Below are 17,309 nucleotides of genomic sequence, written 5' to 3' on the forward strand. Positions count from 1 at the left end.
CCTGTCAAGGTCCAAGCAGAGACCTCCAGGTCCACTTCTGATCGCAGGTCCTCATGGCAGGTGAATCTGCCCTCAGAAGCCTCTCTCTCCCCCCACCCACCCCCACTGCAAGGGCAGGCAGGCCTCTAAGGTGATTTCCAGCAGTACTTACCGGAGGACCGTCGGCTCCAGGCATGCCAGGAAGGCCAGGTTTTCCCAGTGGACCCTGAGAGGAGAAGTCGGACCCGTTATCTGGGCAAGCGAGGCCCACCGTAGAAGTAACGCAGCCTGAGTCACCTTGCATGTCATTCTCTGACCACAAGGCCTGTGATGTTTTCCAGAGGCACTTCAGTCAGGCAGCTTCAGTACATGTCAGGTTGGACCCAGTGCAAGCGTTAAGACATTTGAAGAAATCAAATATATTGGAGCTGCTGCTTCGGACCCGCTCCCCTGCTGGCCCTGCCAGGGAATCTTCATGTGGACTGACTGAGGGGCTGTAGGTGGACTGCAGGCAAGTTCTCCCCAAAGGGGAGACCACGTGTGCCACGCCCCCAGTCTGAATCAGGCCTCCAAACTCCCAGACTCCAGCTGTGGACGAGGCCTGGACATGCATTGCCTAGCTGGGTCTGCCTGGCAGCCGCTGCTCCTGCCCCGCTGAAAAAGAGGGGACTTCAGGAGACACAAAAGGTCTCTCTGTGCTGCTTGAGCCCACAGTGGCTCATTCACACATGCTGAAGTCACAAAGTGATGAAAACTGCACATGTGAACTGGTCCCAAGGGGGTCTCTTAATGCTTCTTGGCATATTTGCCTGGCAAGCCTCCCCTCACCTGAGATTGCTGCCAGCTTTGCCTTGTGTGGAGAAACGCATATTTTCATTGGAGGTCTCAACTGAACAAAATTTGGTTTTAGAAGTGTTTATCTCTGGGCAGAGAACAAGCAGGAGGGGAGATTAGTTCACCTTAGCCATCTTTTTAGACATAATAGGTCTAGCTAGAGACCATGGGATGGTCCTATCCCTCCCCTCCAAGCTGGGAATAGAGGTCTGGAGGAATTAAATATCAGAAAGACTTCAGGAAGAAACTCCTGGAGACTTCAAGAAAAGATTATTTGACCTGGCCTGACTTGGTCAGTGGGAAGAGAAAGATGAATGATAAAACTTCTGAGAGCAAGGAGGAGGGTCTCTTTGCTACATACCTGACTCCCCTACTTTGCTACATACCTATGTGTGTGTGTGTGTGTGTGTGTGTGTGCTGGTTCCACCAAGGCAGACAGAATTCTTCGCTGAGGTCTGGGGGAGGCAGCCATTGCTATGGGCACACCCGGAAGAGGGAACAGAGACCCTGCAGAACACCTGTCCTCTAAGCCTTATAGTGAACATCCATTACGGCAGGAAAGTGGAATTGCATCATGCCCTTTTCTTTTGAATCTCTTGCTCAACCTGGTGCTGTGCTAGAAGTCTGCTTTTCAGCATCTTTTTTTTAGTAAATACTTTCTAATTTAGGATGCTGGTAGTGGTTCTCTGTACCACAACGACCTTCACCATTCTGGATACACTCTTTTAAATGGTGTGCCAGGAGGATGGGGAGGGCATTTAGCTTCCCCTCTGGAGCACAAGGCAGTACACAGTCCCCCTGGCGACCAGGTGCTGGGCAGCGGGAGACACTGAGGCCAGGCCTCAGAACAGGGAAGGGAAGCTGGGAGCCTTGACTCTCCCAGGGGCAATTCCTACAAAGGTCAGGGAGTGGCAGCAGTTGATCAGCGAGAGACAGAGAGAAAAAAGCCCCTCCAGGAATTAGGAAAACATTGGAGAGTAGTGTGAAACAGGTGGAACCCTGCCCTGCTAAGTCACAAAACAGGTACTGGAAACCTGAAGGGCACACATCCTGTTTTTGCTCATCTTTATTAAGCCTGGAAGGGGACATCTTTATGCTTTCCCAGTCATAGGAAGAAACAGATGTTGCAAAGGACAGCAGAAGCTATCTAAGGACGCCAACAGCATTCTGAACAGGGCATTCTGAACGGCCTCTGTCAGGGCTGCTTTGAATTAACTTACTTTTTCGCCTGGTGGACCGATCGGACCTTGAGGACCAGGAAGACCCTGAAAGAAGAGGTGGGTGGGGACACAAAAAAGGAGTATTATGGCGCAGGACATAATAAAGAAATTCTTACTGAGGTATTTGGGAAGAATTCTCCAAAAGTGTGGCCAAAAAGGACTCCCAACTATGGGGGCCAATTCCTCAACAGAGGTGCCCCTGAAATTTCAACAAAAGAGAAACATTTAAAATGCCTCCTGGAATCTCTAGGCTGTCACTGGGTTTTGCGTACCAGGAAAGCCAAATCTTCTGGGAAGCTTAGTGGAATTTCTTGGGGGGGGAAATGACCAGAATGGCCCTTAAGGGAAGACGTCCAAGCAGACTTGGAGGGGCCTCCTCAGAAGAGAGTCTTCCACCAATATGGCCTGCATTCCTGCCTAGAACCGCAAAACATTTCTGTACCTCTTCTCCAGCTTACAGAACCCAGTAAGTAAATCTTTGCCTATTTACATATTTACTTACTTATACAAATATATCTCACAGATTATATAGATCTTTTACAAAAATGCAAATATAAAACCCATACAAATATATAGATCTGAGAGACCAGAGTCCTGTTTGCAGGGAATGGGTGGCTTCATAAATCAAATTAATAAAATAAATAAATTATAAATAGACTTTTACAATGCAGTGAGTGAAACACACAAAACATTCACTACATTCTTCCCCCCCCCTCCCCCCCATACTTGTGTCATTGACACTGGCAGTGGCACCAAAGAAGAATTCTTCCTCAAGAGGCGGCAGACAGCCGTGTGGGTGCAGTGGGGATGAGGCTGGGAGACCTCAGGTCAAGCCCCAAAATTCCCATTCACCAGGTAACTTTGGGGCACTCTTTCTCAGTCTAACCTACCCTACAAGGCCGTTGAGGATAGAAGGGCAGAGGAGAACCAGGATCACTGCCCCAAATCCCTTAGAGGAAGGAGAGGATAAAAATAAGAGAGAACCAACATGAGATTCAACGCTATGACCGAATAGCAAGGGGAGCCTGCCCCGTCCCCTACGGAACACTTCCCTCCCACTCTGCTCCATCGCCCCCATCTCACCTGAGCACCCGGATTTCCCTGCTGCCCTGGAGGTCCCGGCTCACCTTGTGGACCCTGGGAAGGGATACAGGAAAAGGGAAATCATGTCAGCATCGACTGTATCTTTTTTCGCTACATATTCCATTAATTTCAGATCACACAAAAGTGACCACAACAGGCAGTGCTTTGTCCAAGAACTCTGCAATTAACAGACTTAGAGAAACACGTGCAGCCTCTCAACAGGACAGGAGAATCAGGGACTGAAAGCACAAGATCCCGGAAGGACACTCTGAGCAGGACTCCGTGCAGCTGACGCTGGGCCTAGGAATGGGCATCAACTGGCTGACAAATCAATGTTCACCCCATATTTTGGCCTGTTTAAGGTTTGCAAAGCAGAGTTCATAAGCTGAAGAACTGGGACAAACGACCGGGGATTTTGGTGGCCTCCATGGTGGCTCATGATGGTTTGTGAACAGCAGCTTCCTGCTCTTCAGTAGAAACAGCTGAGCTGTGAGTCCCCGGCTGCTGGCAGCCATTTCAGCCCTGCAGAGCCACTGAAAGCCGCTGGAGTGGAAGGAGGGGCACTTTCTGCCAGCCGTGACCAGGAGGAAGGGAGAAGGGAAATCCGCCCTCCCCCTTTCTCCTAGCTGCGAAGCCTCTTTCCCAATGACCCCTTCTCCCGCACAAAGCCTCTTCCCTGCAATCCCTTGGCCCTTTCTGCTGGCTGCGGTGAGCAAAGCCTGGGGGAAAGGGGGAAGGCAAGCCCTGCCCTCCTGGCCACAGCAAGCCACAGAGGGCAGAAAGGGGGAAGGGATGCCCCACCCCAAGGGCAGGAGAGAGGTGGGAAGGGGACGCCCCTTCTTGGGCAATCCTCCCCCTTCTCCTGGCCAGGAAAAAGGGGAAACTGACTGGTTTTGTCCATGTAAGGCTGGTTCAGTCTGTGGGCTGCCATTGGCCCTGAACCAAAACGCCTTTTTTGGTCCGTGCCCATCACTAACTAAACACTTTACACCAAAGGAGCTGAATGACAATTATTCCCACCATTATTGATGAATGATATCATTTAGAGAGCTCCCAAATGCTCCAAGAAATATTAGAAATGCTGATGTCAGTTTGAATATGTCAGCACAATTTGCAGCCCATTCCTTTTAAGGGCCTCATCAGTTTTTTTGCAGCAGCAGCCGCTGCCATTGCTGCCTGGATTTCTGGGTAGCCTCCAGCTGCTTCGCAGAGTCTGCTGCTGCTGCTGGGACACTCCAGGGTGCCTTGTGAGGAGCCCCCCCTGGCTTGCTGGCAGTGGTGGGAAGGTGCTCTTGCATGACAAGCAGCTCCACAGGCTGCAGTTACATCCACCTCTCCTTTCGGGAACTGTAAGCAAAGTGCAGGCGTGACTGGCTGGTGACAGAATTCCCCTTGCAAAAGTTGACCTGGCTGCACATTGCAAAACAGATACAAATCTCCCCCCCCCCCCCGCCCCCCCCCCATGTCCATGACAGTGAGGTAGGGGCCTTTGGCAGAGGAAGCCCCCCTGCAAGGAAGCCTGCCATGGCCCAGGCCTCGTCTGGGGCTGTTCTGAGGCCTGGCACTGCCCCAGCCCCCGGAGGGTTCAGCAAAGGGAAGCCAAAGTTCGCTCCGGCTGCTGCTGATTTCTGGCGACCCCAGCCAGGTGTTTCCGGGTGGGGGAGAAGCAGGGGGGCTTTATGTGATCTGACGGAGGGGATTCCTCTCCCACGAAGACCTTCCTCTGCAGAGTCTTCCTTGGTGGTCTCCCTGCTCAGCCTGCGAGATCCAAAGAGACCGGACTATTTCATGCTGCTTTCCCTCCCCCCAAATTAGCCAGTGGCTGCTTACTAACATCCACCAGGTTGGAAAAGAAGGGCGTTTGAAGATCTAATTAGCACATTTAGTCTACATGCAGCACAAACACACATTCCCATACAATAGTGGGTAAAGAAAGCTTACCACATTCCCCTTGGGGCCTGTTTGTCCGTCCATGCCAGCTATGCCCTAAGTGAGGAATTGAAAGGAGAAGAAAACACGAGGTGAGAAGCAGCACTTTCCCCCAGTACTCCCACCCCCCTGCCTAACTGGCGCAAGCCACAGGAGACGTGCCAGCGGGCCACAGGAAATCAAAGGCTCCAGTGAGCCTGGAGTATCCACCCACAAAGGAAGCTGCCTACTGCCCCTCTGCATGAGTGACTGCTCTGGGGCATCTCCTTGTAAGCCTTGGGACTGAATCACCAACCAAGGGGCGTATTCAGCCTCAGACCTGTTCTGTTTCTGAAGCTAAAAATCTATCCCAGGGGGAGCTGCCTCAGCTCCACCCCCGAGGCAGCTGAGGGGGAAGAGGTTTCATGTTATCAGCCACAGGCTCTGCAGAAAGGAGGGGCAACTAGAAGAGCAGCTGCCAAAAACCAACCCAGCCCTGAGGACCACAGCCTTCTCTGCTCTCTGCTGTCTGAGAGGACTGTGGACTGGGCTTCCATCAGGATGCTGCATGAAGTGGCCCTTGAACTGCCAGGGCTTCTCTCTCCCTCACCTACAGAGAATCCTGGGAACTGTAGTTTGCTGAGGGTGCTGACAGTCCTGGGCTAGCAACCACAAGCCCCATCCACCCTCCTTACAGAACTCCAATCCCCAGCATCCCGCATCATGCTACTTACTGGAGGTCCAGGGGGTCCTGGTGGCCCTTTGGGTCCCAGCAAACCACGGGGTCCCTGTTGCAGAAAACAAACGCAGGTTGCAGAGGCCATTAGCAAGTTTGCTCTCCGTGCCACTGAGAATCTTTGGGAAGGAGAGTAACAGCCTACTCAGAATGCCAGATGCAGTCTTCCACACACACTCTCAGCATGATGAAGCCTTCTCTTGGCAGGAGAGCTTTGACTGGAGGTGTGTTTGGGTGTGTGGGGGGGGACGGTGTCACAATCAGGAGTCTTGGAGCTGAGCAGTGCTTTGATGGGGACTTCTTTAAGGAGCATTCAGCCTGTGTGGATTCTCTTCTGGGGGCTTCTGGGCCTCTTTGCATTGCATTCTTTGGCTCACCTTTGGGCATGGATGTCTGACCACTTGAGGCAGGGCTGAACAGGTGGAGCAGGTGCAGAGGAGAGCAACAAGGATGATCGGGGCCTAGAGACCAAGAAGCCCTCTGAGGAAAGGCTGAGGGACTTGGGACTGGAGAAGAGGAGGCGGAGGGGGGGGGCAGGATTGCTCTCTAGAAGTATACTTGCCTCCTGTGGCCAATGGCAGGCTAGAATCTAACAAAGAAAGAGGCCAAGGAACTGGAGGAAGCCATAAGCCAGCAGTGACAATGCAGGAGCTCTTCAGCACATGGACCCTCATTTTCTGCTGGAGCAAATCCACCAGCTGGCTCAAGAGATTCCTCCTGGCATCTGAACTCCCCACAGTCACCATTAGCTGCCCCCCCCCCCCAAGGCTCTCCGGAGGCCTGGAGCAGAGCTTTTCCTCCCAAGAGACTGGGGAGGCTGCCTGAGGCCTTCTCCCTTCTTTTGCAGTCCTTTAAAAAACAGCAGCTCGGCTCCAGACAAGAAAGGAACTCCAGAGACCCTCCTGTGCCCAGGAGCAGGAGGCCTCCTTCACCTCTTTCCAAAAGAGCGGTAGCTGAGCCAGACTGCAGCTGAGAGCGGCAGCTGGAAACGAACTGGAGCAGGCAGAAGGTGCAGCCCAGTTGGGGAGCCCTGGGCAGGAGGCCTGGCCCTTGCAGACGGGGTGTCACCTGGCTTGCCAGTCCCCCAGGCTGCGGTTGCACTGCCCAAAGGGGGCTCACAGTCTGGAGTGCCCCCCCACCCCATGAAGCAGGGCTACCCTGAGTCTCATCCTGCCTGGCCCTGCCCGGCATTCAGGCCCTCCCCCCTCCGGGACTCTCCAGGTTCCCCTTCTGCTCACTCCGTGCCAGTCCTTGGCTCCTAATCTTAAAAGTGCTCCAGCTATTTATCATCCTCTAAATGCCTGCTTAATTACCCAGAAATGCTGGCTTCCTTAAGTGCTTGTAGAGCAGTCACCAGCCCAGAAGTTATGGCTTTGACATGAGCTTGAGAAACTGGAAGGCTGGTGGTGCCAGGAGAGGCTCTAAAAAGCTTGTGTTCCATTCAGGCACTGCATTTCCTTCTTTGATCGAGTGACGAGCTCGGTGGATTAAGGGAATGCTGTTGATGTTGTTTACCTAGACAGGGTTCCCCATGACGTTCTGATGAGAAAACTAGAGGACTGTGGACTGGATTCTGGGATAGCTAGGTGGACAGGGAACTGGCTGGAGGACTCAAAGAGTAGTTGCCAATGGCATTGCATCTGAATGGAGGTCCAGTGGGGTGCCACAGGGCTCAGTTCTGAGCTCAGTGTCAAGTGCCTTGCCATGAATTATGCTTCAGTACCAATTGTTAATTGTGCAGTGCATAATTCATGGCAAGGCACTTGACACCCAGTACTTTTCAATATTTTTATCAATGGTCTGGATGAGAGTATGGAGGTGCTACTCCTTAAATTTGCAAATCACACCAAAGTGCGAGAAGCAGCAAATACACCGGAAGATAGAGTTAGAATTCAATGAGATTTGAACACGACGGAAAAGTGGGTGGAAGTGAACAAGATGCAATATAGCAAGGATAAGCCCTGTGTTCTACATCTCGGTAACAAAAATAAGTACACATACTGGATGAGGGATACACTTCTGGGAAGCAGTATGTGTGAACAAGATCTTGAAGTATAGGTGGACCATAAGTTAAATATGAGCAGCCAGTGTGGTGCAGCAACAAAAAAGGCAAATGCCATCTGGGGTGTATCAACAGAGGCATAACATCCAGATTACAAGATGTCCTAGTCCCATTGTACACTCCATAGGTCAGGCCACACTTGGAATCTTGGGTGCAGTTCTGGAGGCCTCCCTTCAAGAAGGATGTGGACAGATGGAGCAGGTGCAGAGGAGAGCAACAAGGATGATGGGGGCCTAGAGACCAAGAAGCCCTCTGAGGAAAGGCTGAGGGAAGAGGAGGCGGAGGGGGGCAGGATTGCTCTCTGTCACTGAGAGGAGGGCAGCAGAGGAGAGGACTGGTAATAAGGGGTTTAAATTAAGGGTGGGAAGGTTTTAAAAAAACTTTTTGACAGTCAGAGTTATTCAACAGAGGAATCAGCTACCTAAGGTTGTGGTGAGCTCCCCCTCCCTGGCAGTCTCTAAGCAGTGGCTGGACAAACACTGGCCAGGGATGCTCACTGAGCAGGGGGTTCGACTAGATGGCCTCTATGGCCCCTTCCAACTCTGTGATTCGAGGATTCCCAATGTTTCCAATGAATACTGTCAGATCAATAGAATTATTTTTGCAACAGTGACATTTTGGTCTTTGTTTTAAAAAACATTTTGAAAACAGTGTTGACAGCTCTGTATCCAAGCGGCAAAGATATTGGGGAGTGGGAGTGGACAATGTAAACAAGACCTGCTATAGGGTGGTGGGTGGGCCCTTGCCTTTGCCCTCTGCCAGGAGGCAGCCAGTCAGGAATCGCTCCTGCAGCACTGCCCACCTGTCAGGGCTGGAATAAGGAGAGAGCATACAGGAGCCTCAAGAGAGCTACATGCAGGAAATCTCTGGAAATCTGTCCCATTTAAAAAACTGAGAGCTCAATGAATTTTCAACCTGGGTCTGAAAGCGAGAGAGGGAGCCCGAGGGGATGAGTCTCAGATTTGACTGTACAGTTTTGCATTCAGCCAAACACCAAACAGACACCTGGGAGACACCTTTTCCTTCCAGACCAACATATGCACCACAAGGCAGTGGACAAACTTTTGAGGTTCCTGGAATGCCTAATGATGGCGATTTAGCACAAAAATAAAGGGAGGGGCTTCAGGACACAATGCAGGAGCCCCAGCATCTCCAAATGGGAGTAAGATGGGCTGCAGATGAAAATGGCGCTGAAAACGCAGAATTTACCAACACCAAAGCACCTTCCACTCGGGAGGCAGTGGGCTCTCCTTTGGAGGTTTTCAGCAGAGGCTAGATGGCCATCTGACAGCAATGCTGATCTGTGAACTGAGGCAGATCATGAGGAGGAGGGCAGGAAGGGCTGCATCAGGGCTTGTGGCCCTTTCACACACATCCAGGGAAATGCTGACTGACACCTTGGGGCTAAGAAGCAATTTGGCTGGGGATCCTGGAGGGATTTTTTTTTTTTTGCCAACTTCCGGGCATGGAGCCTGCAGGGGTCACTGGGGATGTATAGGGGTGGGGGGAGATATTTGTGGATTTCCTGCATTGTGCAGGGGGTTGGATTAGATGACCCTGGAGGTCCCTTCCAGCTTTAGGATTCTATGGAAAAGCTGGTGCCTAGAGAGTCCATCAAGGTCAGCCTTGCTTCCCCTCACTAGCAACGGTTCTCCAGGGACTCAAGCAGAGAGGACTTCCATGGCCTCCCCCTCCAGGAACGGAACCCAAGACCTCTTCTGTGCAAAACAGGTGCTCCACCACAGAGCCACAGACCCACCCATGACATCCAGTCCCACACATATTGGAAAGGTTTCTGAAGGCTAACAAGACAAAGGAACGTGGGAGTGCCACCATCCCTGGGAGAACAGGAAGGGGAATTATGGGAATTCATCAGATTTCATGTTTATGCTGGAGGGGAAAATCTCATGCCCTCTGTTGGGTTCTTTGCCTCAAGAATTGTCTCCACAAACTCCAGGCTCCGTGGATCTGGCTCACTAGACAGAGAAGCTGCTCAGATCTTGCCCACACAACAGACAGGCAGATGCTCCACCAGCAGCACACATGACCCTGAACAAGCACAGGGTATGAGACCATCCTGCTAAGCTCAAGAGGAGGAAGGTGCTTGGTTACTTACAGGTTCCCCAGGGAGACCTCGGGGGCCAACTTCTCCGTCATCACCCTGGTTGTTGTCAGCACATGAGGGGAAGAGAGAGAAGGGTTAAAAACAGGCCCTGCTGCAGCCATATCACAGGTGTTTCGTGCTCCTCAGGAGTGAGAAAAGGGCAGCCCTCGCTGGTCCTGAGGCAGCACTGACTGGAGAGCAGAGGCCCCGCCACCAGTGAGGCCTTCAGAATTCGTGTCAACATGGATTTGTGTCAAAGATGGATTGACTTATGGGGTGGGGGGATGTCATGGAGATCATTTTGACACATGAAGGTCAGTAAACAGCGGATTGAGTAACTAGCTGGAAGGGGCAGGGAGGGAAACCCCAAAGGAGCCTTCACTGTTGGGTCTTCCACTCCTTTTCCGGGATACTCCAGAGCAGTTCTTGAAAAACCTGGGAGTGCCTCTAAGCAGCCGTAAGGACTGATCTGTGATGGCCCCATTTCTGCACGTAGGGCATCATTCAGGGCTGCAGGGAGGAACGTGCACATCTGAACTGTCCCAAATTAGGTCCCTTTAATCCAAAAAGAGCTGACTTACCCTCTCCCCATCTTCACCTGGGGCCCCTGGGGGACCTGAAGGGCCAGGTTCACCCTGAAAAAAATCCAAAGCACATTCAGCCATATTGCCGACCCCCCAGCCTGCGCCAAGGACTTCTCAGGCGAGGGCCCACTTCCGCCAGAGCAATCCAGGAGGCCCTTCTGGGCAGGCAGGGCAGCTGCATCTACACGGGACTGAGACCAAGCTGTTGCAATGCCCCCCCCCTCCTTTGGGGTCCACAACTCAAGCAGTATGGAACGAGGGCCACAATGGATGGAGCAAAGCAACCTGCAGTACCTCCAGGCTCTATTCTGGCCCACAGAAATGTGCTCTAACCCCCGCCCTGAGGGAAGGAAGTTCACTTGAGTACCTGCTGCCCTGCTCTTGCCACTTCCCCTCTCAAGGGGGCCCAGAAACACCAGCAGCTTCAACACTGCCTTCCAGGAATCCAGACCCCCCCACCCCCCTGCTGCCATGGGAGCCTGTCCATGAAGAACAGACAAGGGGGCCTAGAATGCCCGGAAGCATCTCGGATACGCAGTGATGATGGTGCCCACTGCATCCCAGGGTGGCCTCTCCGTTTGTGAGGAAGAGTGAAGGGCAGTGTATGCTGCCCTGCAACGTGCCCCAGAAGTCATGTGTAGCAGGCAGAGAGACCAGGGCACTCCTGCAGGGATTCCTGGTCAGACCAGCGGCCCTCAGTCAGCAAGAGGAAAGCCCAACTTTCAAACTCCCCCCCGAGTGGCCAGTTCTAGCTCCTGTCTGGCTGGATAGGGGGTGGCTGAGTTCCCCACACAGTGTGGGGAGGAGGCAGCTAGCTTATTTCTTTGCTCTCTTTATTTGTACCCCACCTTCTCCCCCAATGGAGACCCAAAGTCACTTTCAACGTTTTCCCTTCTGTGTGTTATTCTCACAACCACCACCCTGGGAGCTTGGGGAGGCTGAGAGGGTGTGCCTGGGCCCAGGCCCCCAGCAGGCTTCCAGAGCAGAGCGGGGATTCAAACCTGGGTCTTCCAGGCCTCAGTCCAGCACTCTAAGAAAGAAAGAGAGAGAGAGAGAGGGAAAGAGAGGGAGAGAGAGAAAGGAAGGAAGGAAGGAAGAGAGAAAGAGAGAAAGAAAGAGAGAAAGAAAGAAAGAAAGAAAGAAAGAAAGAAAGAAAGAAAGAAAGAAAGAAAGAAAGAAAGAAAGAAAGAAAGAAAGAAAGAAAGAAAGAAAGAAAGAAAGAAAGAAAGAAAGAAAGAAAGAAAGAAAGAGGAAATCAATCCTTGAGGGGAAAAGAAGGGAACTGGTCCCAGGCAAAAGAGCCCCACCAGACTGGTCAGCCCCCCCTTTCCTTCAGCCCCCCTGCTTAGGACCATTGAGGCAAATGCAGAATGAGTGGAGGGCTTACCCGATGCCCCTTCTCCCCGGGCAGTCCAGCCAGGCCATCGAAACCTCGGTCCCCCTAGGAGAAGAGAGACAGAGAGCCAGGGTCAGCCAGGGACCTCCATGCATTAGTGGTGGGAGAACCCTCATTCGGAGCTCTGATGCCGTTCCAGGAGAGGAAGGAGGCACCGGAGCCACAGGCTTTCCGCCCTGTTTGGCACTCAGGGACGCTCGCACCAGGCAAGACTGGCTCAGGCGGATCTTCCAAGCCAGAGAACCTGAGACCAACAAACCTCTTCTGAAAGGGATAAAACTTGTGTCCTGCAAAGTGCTAGTGCATCCCTCTTGCTTTACCCGTGCTTCCAGGCCACAGAGCTCATGCCAACCAGCACTGGCTCCCCCTGCCCCCCAGCCGGTCAATGCTGCTCTTCCTGGGGGCTCTCACAGGCCCCTCAAGACACCTCCTCATAACAACTCCCATTCCCCAGAAGCATCCAAGCAGGCGTGCCCCTCCCTGGAAGCAAGTCCCATATATGAGGATTAGGGGGAAAAGAAACAGATGGAAATGCCACCCTGCCCCTCCCTCCCCCCAAAGAGAGAAGCAAAATATGAGCAGAAAACGTCTCCCCAGGAACTTTTAGGGATTTTGACAAGGAAGTCTCTCCTGTTCCTTCCCAGGACACTGTCGGTGAAGAGGGGCTGGCAGGCCTCTGGCCAACTTCCCATCGTGTGGAGTGGTCACTCTTCTGGGGCTTGTCTGTGGTGTCAAAAGCCATTCTTGGGTCACAGGCCTGCTTCTTGGCAAGATGGCCGCCAGCTGCACACAGACTTGCAACCAGAGGGCTGGGGCAAACGTGGATGCTGCACGCCCATCACCAAAGCAGGTGCCCCCATCCCTAGACACCCCCTCCCCCATCTCATGCCACCAAGACACGTGGCACCATGCCTCACCATCTGCAAGCCCTTGAGGCGAAGTGGCACACGCTGAGCACACCGCAGGACTGCATTCCTGGGGTGCCGGGAGGGGGGCACAGCCACCACCATAGAGGCCCCCAAGCAATATCCACTCCCCCCAATTTAGATTTGTAAGAGATTAGGGATTGGGCCAGCAGCCTGCCCTCCCCCTTTCCTCCATGGGGCAGGGAGATGCCCCTCACAGTGACATCTGGGCACAGAGCCTGGCTCAGGGCTGCCAGCTCGGGCTTCACCTTCTTGGTGATGTCATTATCACTTGCAGAAGCCACTGACGCTCCCTGGTGGCAGGCCCGGTGCTAGCGTTTGTGGCGCCTCACCTCGCCCCCTTCTGGGTTCTTCATCCAAAGTGACGTCATCGGGCTACATACGCTTCGCACAAACACTCAACCCGGCCCCCTCCCTCTCCAAAGGGAGCCGAGAAGACAGCAGCCTCTTCCCAGCTCCCTTGGAAGAGGGAGAGGGACGGGCAATGGGCTGGCCGAGCTGCATTCGGGAGGGGCGGTGACCGGGGCCCCGGAGGCCAGCTCCCTCCCCCCAAGAGCGGCCAAAAGCCACTCCTGCCACTGCCCAGCAAGGTACAACTGAGCCAGGTTCAGGTTGGCGTGAGCAGGGAGGGTTGCCCGCCCCAACAGCAAAGTAGTGCCCTAGGCGGCCACCTACTTCGCCGACTCCCACAGCCAGCCCTGCCTGGCAGGATCCCTGAAGTGATGAATGCCCCTCCCCCAAAGAATCAGCCCCTCCCTCTGCCAGTCCCCACCCTTCTCCTCCTCTCCCCCCCCCCTTGGGGACCAGGCAACCACCGAGGGAGGCACAGAGCTTTGCCACCCCGCCCCAATCTATTTCCACTTTAAGGACCTACATAATCCAGCCCTTAAACCTTCTAATATGCGACTTGCAGGCAAACTTCCCCTGCATTCAAATTCACCATTAATGGCTTTGAGCCAGCTCCAAAGGGAGGGAGGGAGAGGCCATCAGGAGAGAGCAGAGGAAGGGAGCAACCCGTGGCCATTGAACTGACAGCCCCACGGCCTGATCTGTCCAGCCTAGCAGGGGCCTGTTGGTTGAGCGTTTCATTTCATGGGAGTAGCAGGTCTGCATGAACAGAAGCAAAGCAAAGCGGTGCCCGTAGATTTCGCTACCTTTGGTCCCGTCTGCCCTGGCATCCCTCTTGCCCCATCGCTGCCAGCCCGGCCCTGAAAAGACAAGAAAGGAATCAAGTTGCAAAACCTGACTGGGGCCAGAAAGGGGCCTTGGGGCTTATGGTCATTTCCCAAACCACATGACCACTGCTTTGATCAGGACTTTCCCTTCCTGTGGCTGATCTGATGGGCCATCAGAACCCAACCCAGACTCAGAAGATCTCTCTCAGTATGAGCCCAGCAGTGCAGCCAACATCCGGCTCTCGGGGACCTCTGCAATTACAAAGCCCTGCAACACCATGGCACAGGAGTGGCCACAGACTTCCACATGTGGCTTCCCAAGCAGAGGCTGAGAAGAGTGGGGTGGGGTGGGGGGCTTCTGTGGACCTGATTCTATTTTCTGTCCCCAGCTACTGCTCCATGAATGGGTCACCCTCATGCAATCCTGCCCAAAGCTGCCCGATTCCACATACCCGGCGTCCTGGTTTTCCGGATGGGCCTGGAGGGCCTTGCACACCTCGTGGACCCTAAAATAGACAAAAGAGACTGAAAAAAAGCAACAGCAGGGGCCAACACTATCAAGCCCCAGATCCAGCCTCAACTCTCAAAAGTTTATCCCCCCAAAATCTTGCTGGTCCCTCAGGCACTGCCAAACCAGTCTGGCTGTCCTACTGCGGATGAAGACTGGTCCCACCCGAGGCTGATCTGGTCTCCTTTCATCCCACCAGCCTCTGCCGAGGGTAGGCATCCCGACTATATCTCTGCAGTGACATAACTGCATCATTCAATTCAATGCAAAGGTGCAACAGAGTCTGCTTATACTGTCTCTGCATGAGTCACTGTTCTGAATTTGCATTCACTGAATCTGAAGGTATGCTTCATATTTTAAACAAGAATGAGTGTGCTTCAATTCAGAATTTCAACTATCATGAGAATCAGTTGTCAGCATGAAATCAAAAACTAAACAAAATAATTTTTTGAACCTGCAGCAAACCTCCGGCCAGCAATCAGCAACCGACAGTGACAGCAGGACACACAGGATGCCATGTGGAGGACACGGGGCTTCCAGCGGGCAGAGGAAAAATGCCCCCTTCCTTCAACAGAGGCTGAAGGTGTGCAAAATGGTCTGTGGAAGCTTTTCAGGGCATGGAGGAAAACGACACCCTCCGGAAATCACATCCTGCTAAGCCACTTGTAAAGGCCCCCCTCCCCCCAGGACTTAAGGGGGGCACTGCCAGCTCCGTTCTACAAAGGGTTGTGCCATCATGATTCTAATCATAGACATCTGTGTTAATCATACAAATTCTTATGTAGCTTCATATAACCCTTCATATAATGTCTTAGCAGTAGTATGTGCGAAAAGGACCTAGGGGTCTTAGTGGACCATATGATGAACATGAGTCAACAGTGTGATGCGGTGGCTAAAAAGGCAAATGAAATTTTGGGCTGTATTAGCAGAAGTATAGAGTCCAGATCACGTGAAGTGATGGTATCGCTTTACTCTGCTCTGGTAAGACCTCACCTGGAGTATTGTGTTCTATTTTGGCACAGCATTTTAAGAAGGATATAGACAAGCTGAAATGGGTCCAGAGGAGGGCGACAAAGATGGTGAAAGGTCTGGAGACCAAGTTCTATGAGGAAAGGTTGAAGGAGCTGGGCATGTTTAGCCTGGAGAGGAGGCAGCTGAGAGGTGATATGATCACCATCTTCAAGTATTTGAAGCGCCGTCAAAGAGGATGGTGTGGAATTGTTTTTTGTGGCCCCAGAAGGTAGGACCAGAAACAACAGGTTGAAATTAAATCAGAAGAGTTTCTGGCTCAGCATTAAGAAGAAATTCCTGACCGTTAGAGCTGTTCCTCAGTGGAACAGGCTTCCTCAGGAGGTGGTGGGCTCTCCTTCCTTGGAGGTTTTAAAACAGAGGCTAGATGACCATCTGAGAACAATGAGGATCCTGTGAGGTATTTGTGAGTTTCCTGAGTTGTACAGGGGGTTGGACTAGATGACCCTGGAGATCCCTTCCGACTCTATGATTCTAACCTCTACAAGATTCAGCAGCCAGTCACGATAAGTTAAGAGATGACCTCTTAGTCTTACAGTTCAGCTGAGAAAACAGATTTATTACTGTTTAATTATGAACAAGTGCCTTGTAAGCTCCCTTTGAGAATGTAATGAGAGTTACAGAGAGGTATATCAAGTCCAACTGTTGCTTATCTTTATAGTCATCTGTGGGACCACTCACTGTATCTAGAGGTCGAAGAGACTGGTGTTCTATTTCTGAATGAGGCTTTTGCTATTAAAAAACTGAAGGGTGAGGTTTTCTTTCAGGTGAGATGCCTCTAAGGATGCAGTTTCCAACTACAGAGCATTCTGCCAACCAGATAAAACATGACTTGTCTTCATATATTTCATCCATTTAGCTAACATTGAGAAATGTCAGGAAACTAAATTTTTATTGCATGTGTTTTTCCTGTCTCCTGTTTTTTCTTTAATCATAGGCTCAATTAGTATCTGTGTCTACTTATTAGGTTCTTACCTAATAAGAACAGATTGAAGGAGCTGGGCATGTTTAGCTTGGAGAGGAGGTGGCTGAGAGGTGATAGGATCACCATCTTCAAGTACTTGAAGGGCTGTCATATAGAGGATGGTGTGGAATTGTTTTCTGTGACCCCAGAAGGTAGGACCAGAACCAATGGATTGAAATTAAATCAAAAGAGTTTCCGGTTCAACATTAGGAAGAACTTCCTAAGTGTTAGAGCGGTTCCTCAGTGGAACAGGCTTCCTCAGGAGGTGGTGGGCTCTCTTTCCGTGGAGGTTTTTAAACAGAGGCTAGATGGCCACCTGACAGCGATGAAGATCGTGTAAACTTAGGGGGAGGTGTTTGTGAGTTTCCTGCATTGTGCAGGGGGTTGGACTAGATGACCCTGGAGGTCCCTTCGAACTCTATGATTCTATGATCCTAGGTGCTATGGGAGAGAAGTCTCCCCCAAAGAGTTCCTCTTCCATGAATCCCTGAGAGATCTTGCAGCTGTTTAAGTGAATGAGGAAAACTCTCAGGCCTGAGTGGTGCAGACCCCCGACATGGCATGCACACCAGGTGATGTGTCTGAGGAGCCTCGCCGTCTACTGCCACCAGATCAAGAAGCAACAGCAGCACCAACCCGTCTTGATCCAGCTGTCTCCGGAGGTCATCCATGAAGGTGACCAGCGTGGTCTCCATCACATGCCCAGGGCAAAAGCCGTACTGGCATGGATCCAGGATTTCAGTATCATTCAAGGAGGCCTGGAGCTGTTCTGCCACTGCTCTCTCCACCACCTTGCCCAGA

At 52.2% G+C, this 17,309-nt stretch overlaps 1 protein-coding gene across 1 annotated transcript in view; it reads right to left on the bottom strand.

The window, feature by feature from the left end:
• COL5A1 (collagen type V alpha 1 chain) overlaps positions 1-17,309 on the bottom strand; it is a 451,358-nt gene that overhangs the window by 128,837 nt on the left and 305,212 nt on the right. Inside the window, exons 16-25 of the mRNA XM_060250656.1 lie at positions 14,460-14,513; positions 13,987-14,040; positions 11,898-11,951; positions 10,508-10,561; positions 9,939-9,983; positions 5,759-5,812; positions 5,058-5,102; positions 3,117-3,170; positions 2,034-2,078; positions 152-205 (exon numbers count right to left, since the gene is read on the bottom strand). Of these exons, the coding sequence (XP_060106639.1) occupies positions 152-205; positions 2,034-2,078; positions 3,117-3,170; positions 5,058-5,102; positions 5,759-5,812; positions 9,939-9,983; positions 10,508-10,561; positions 11,898-11,951; positions 13,987-14,040; positions 14,460-14,513 (513 nt within the window). The remainder of the gene's footprint in view (positions 1-151; positions 206-2,033; positions 2,079-3,116; positions 3,171-5,057; positions 5,103-5,758; positions 5,813-9,938; positions 9,984-10,507; positions 10,562-11,897; positions 11,952-13,986; positions 14,041-14,459; positions 14,514-17,309) is intronic.

This window comes from Heteronotia binoei, chromosome 12 (genome assembly GCF_032191835.1).
Source record: "Heteronotia binoei isolate CCM8104 ecotype False Entrance Well chromosome 12, APGP_CSIRO_Hbin_v1, whole genome shotgun sequence".
NCBI lineage: Eukaryota > Metazoa > Chordata > Lepidosauria > Squamata > Gekkonidae > Heteronotia > Heteronotia binoei.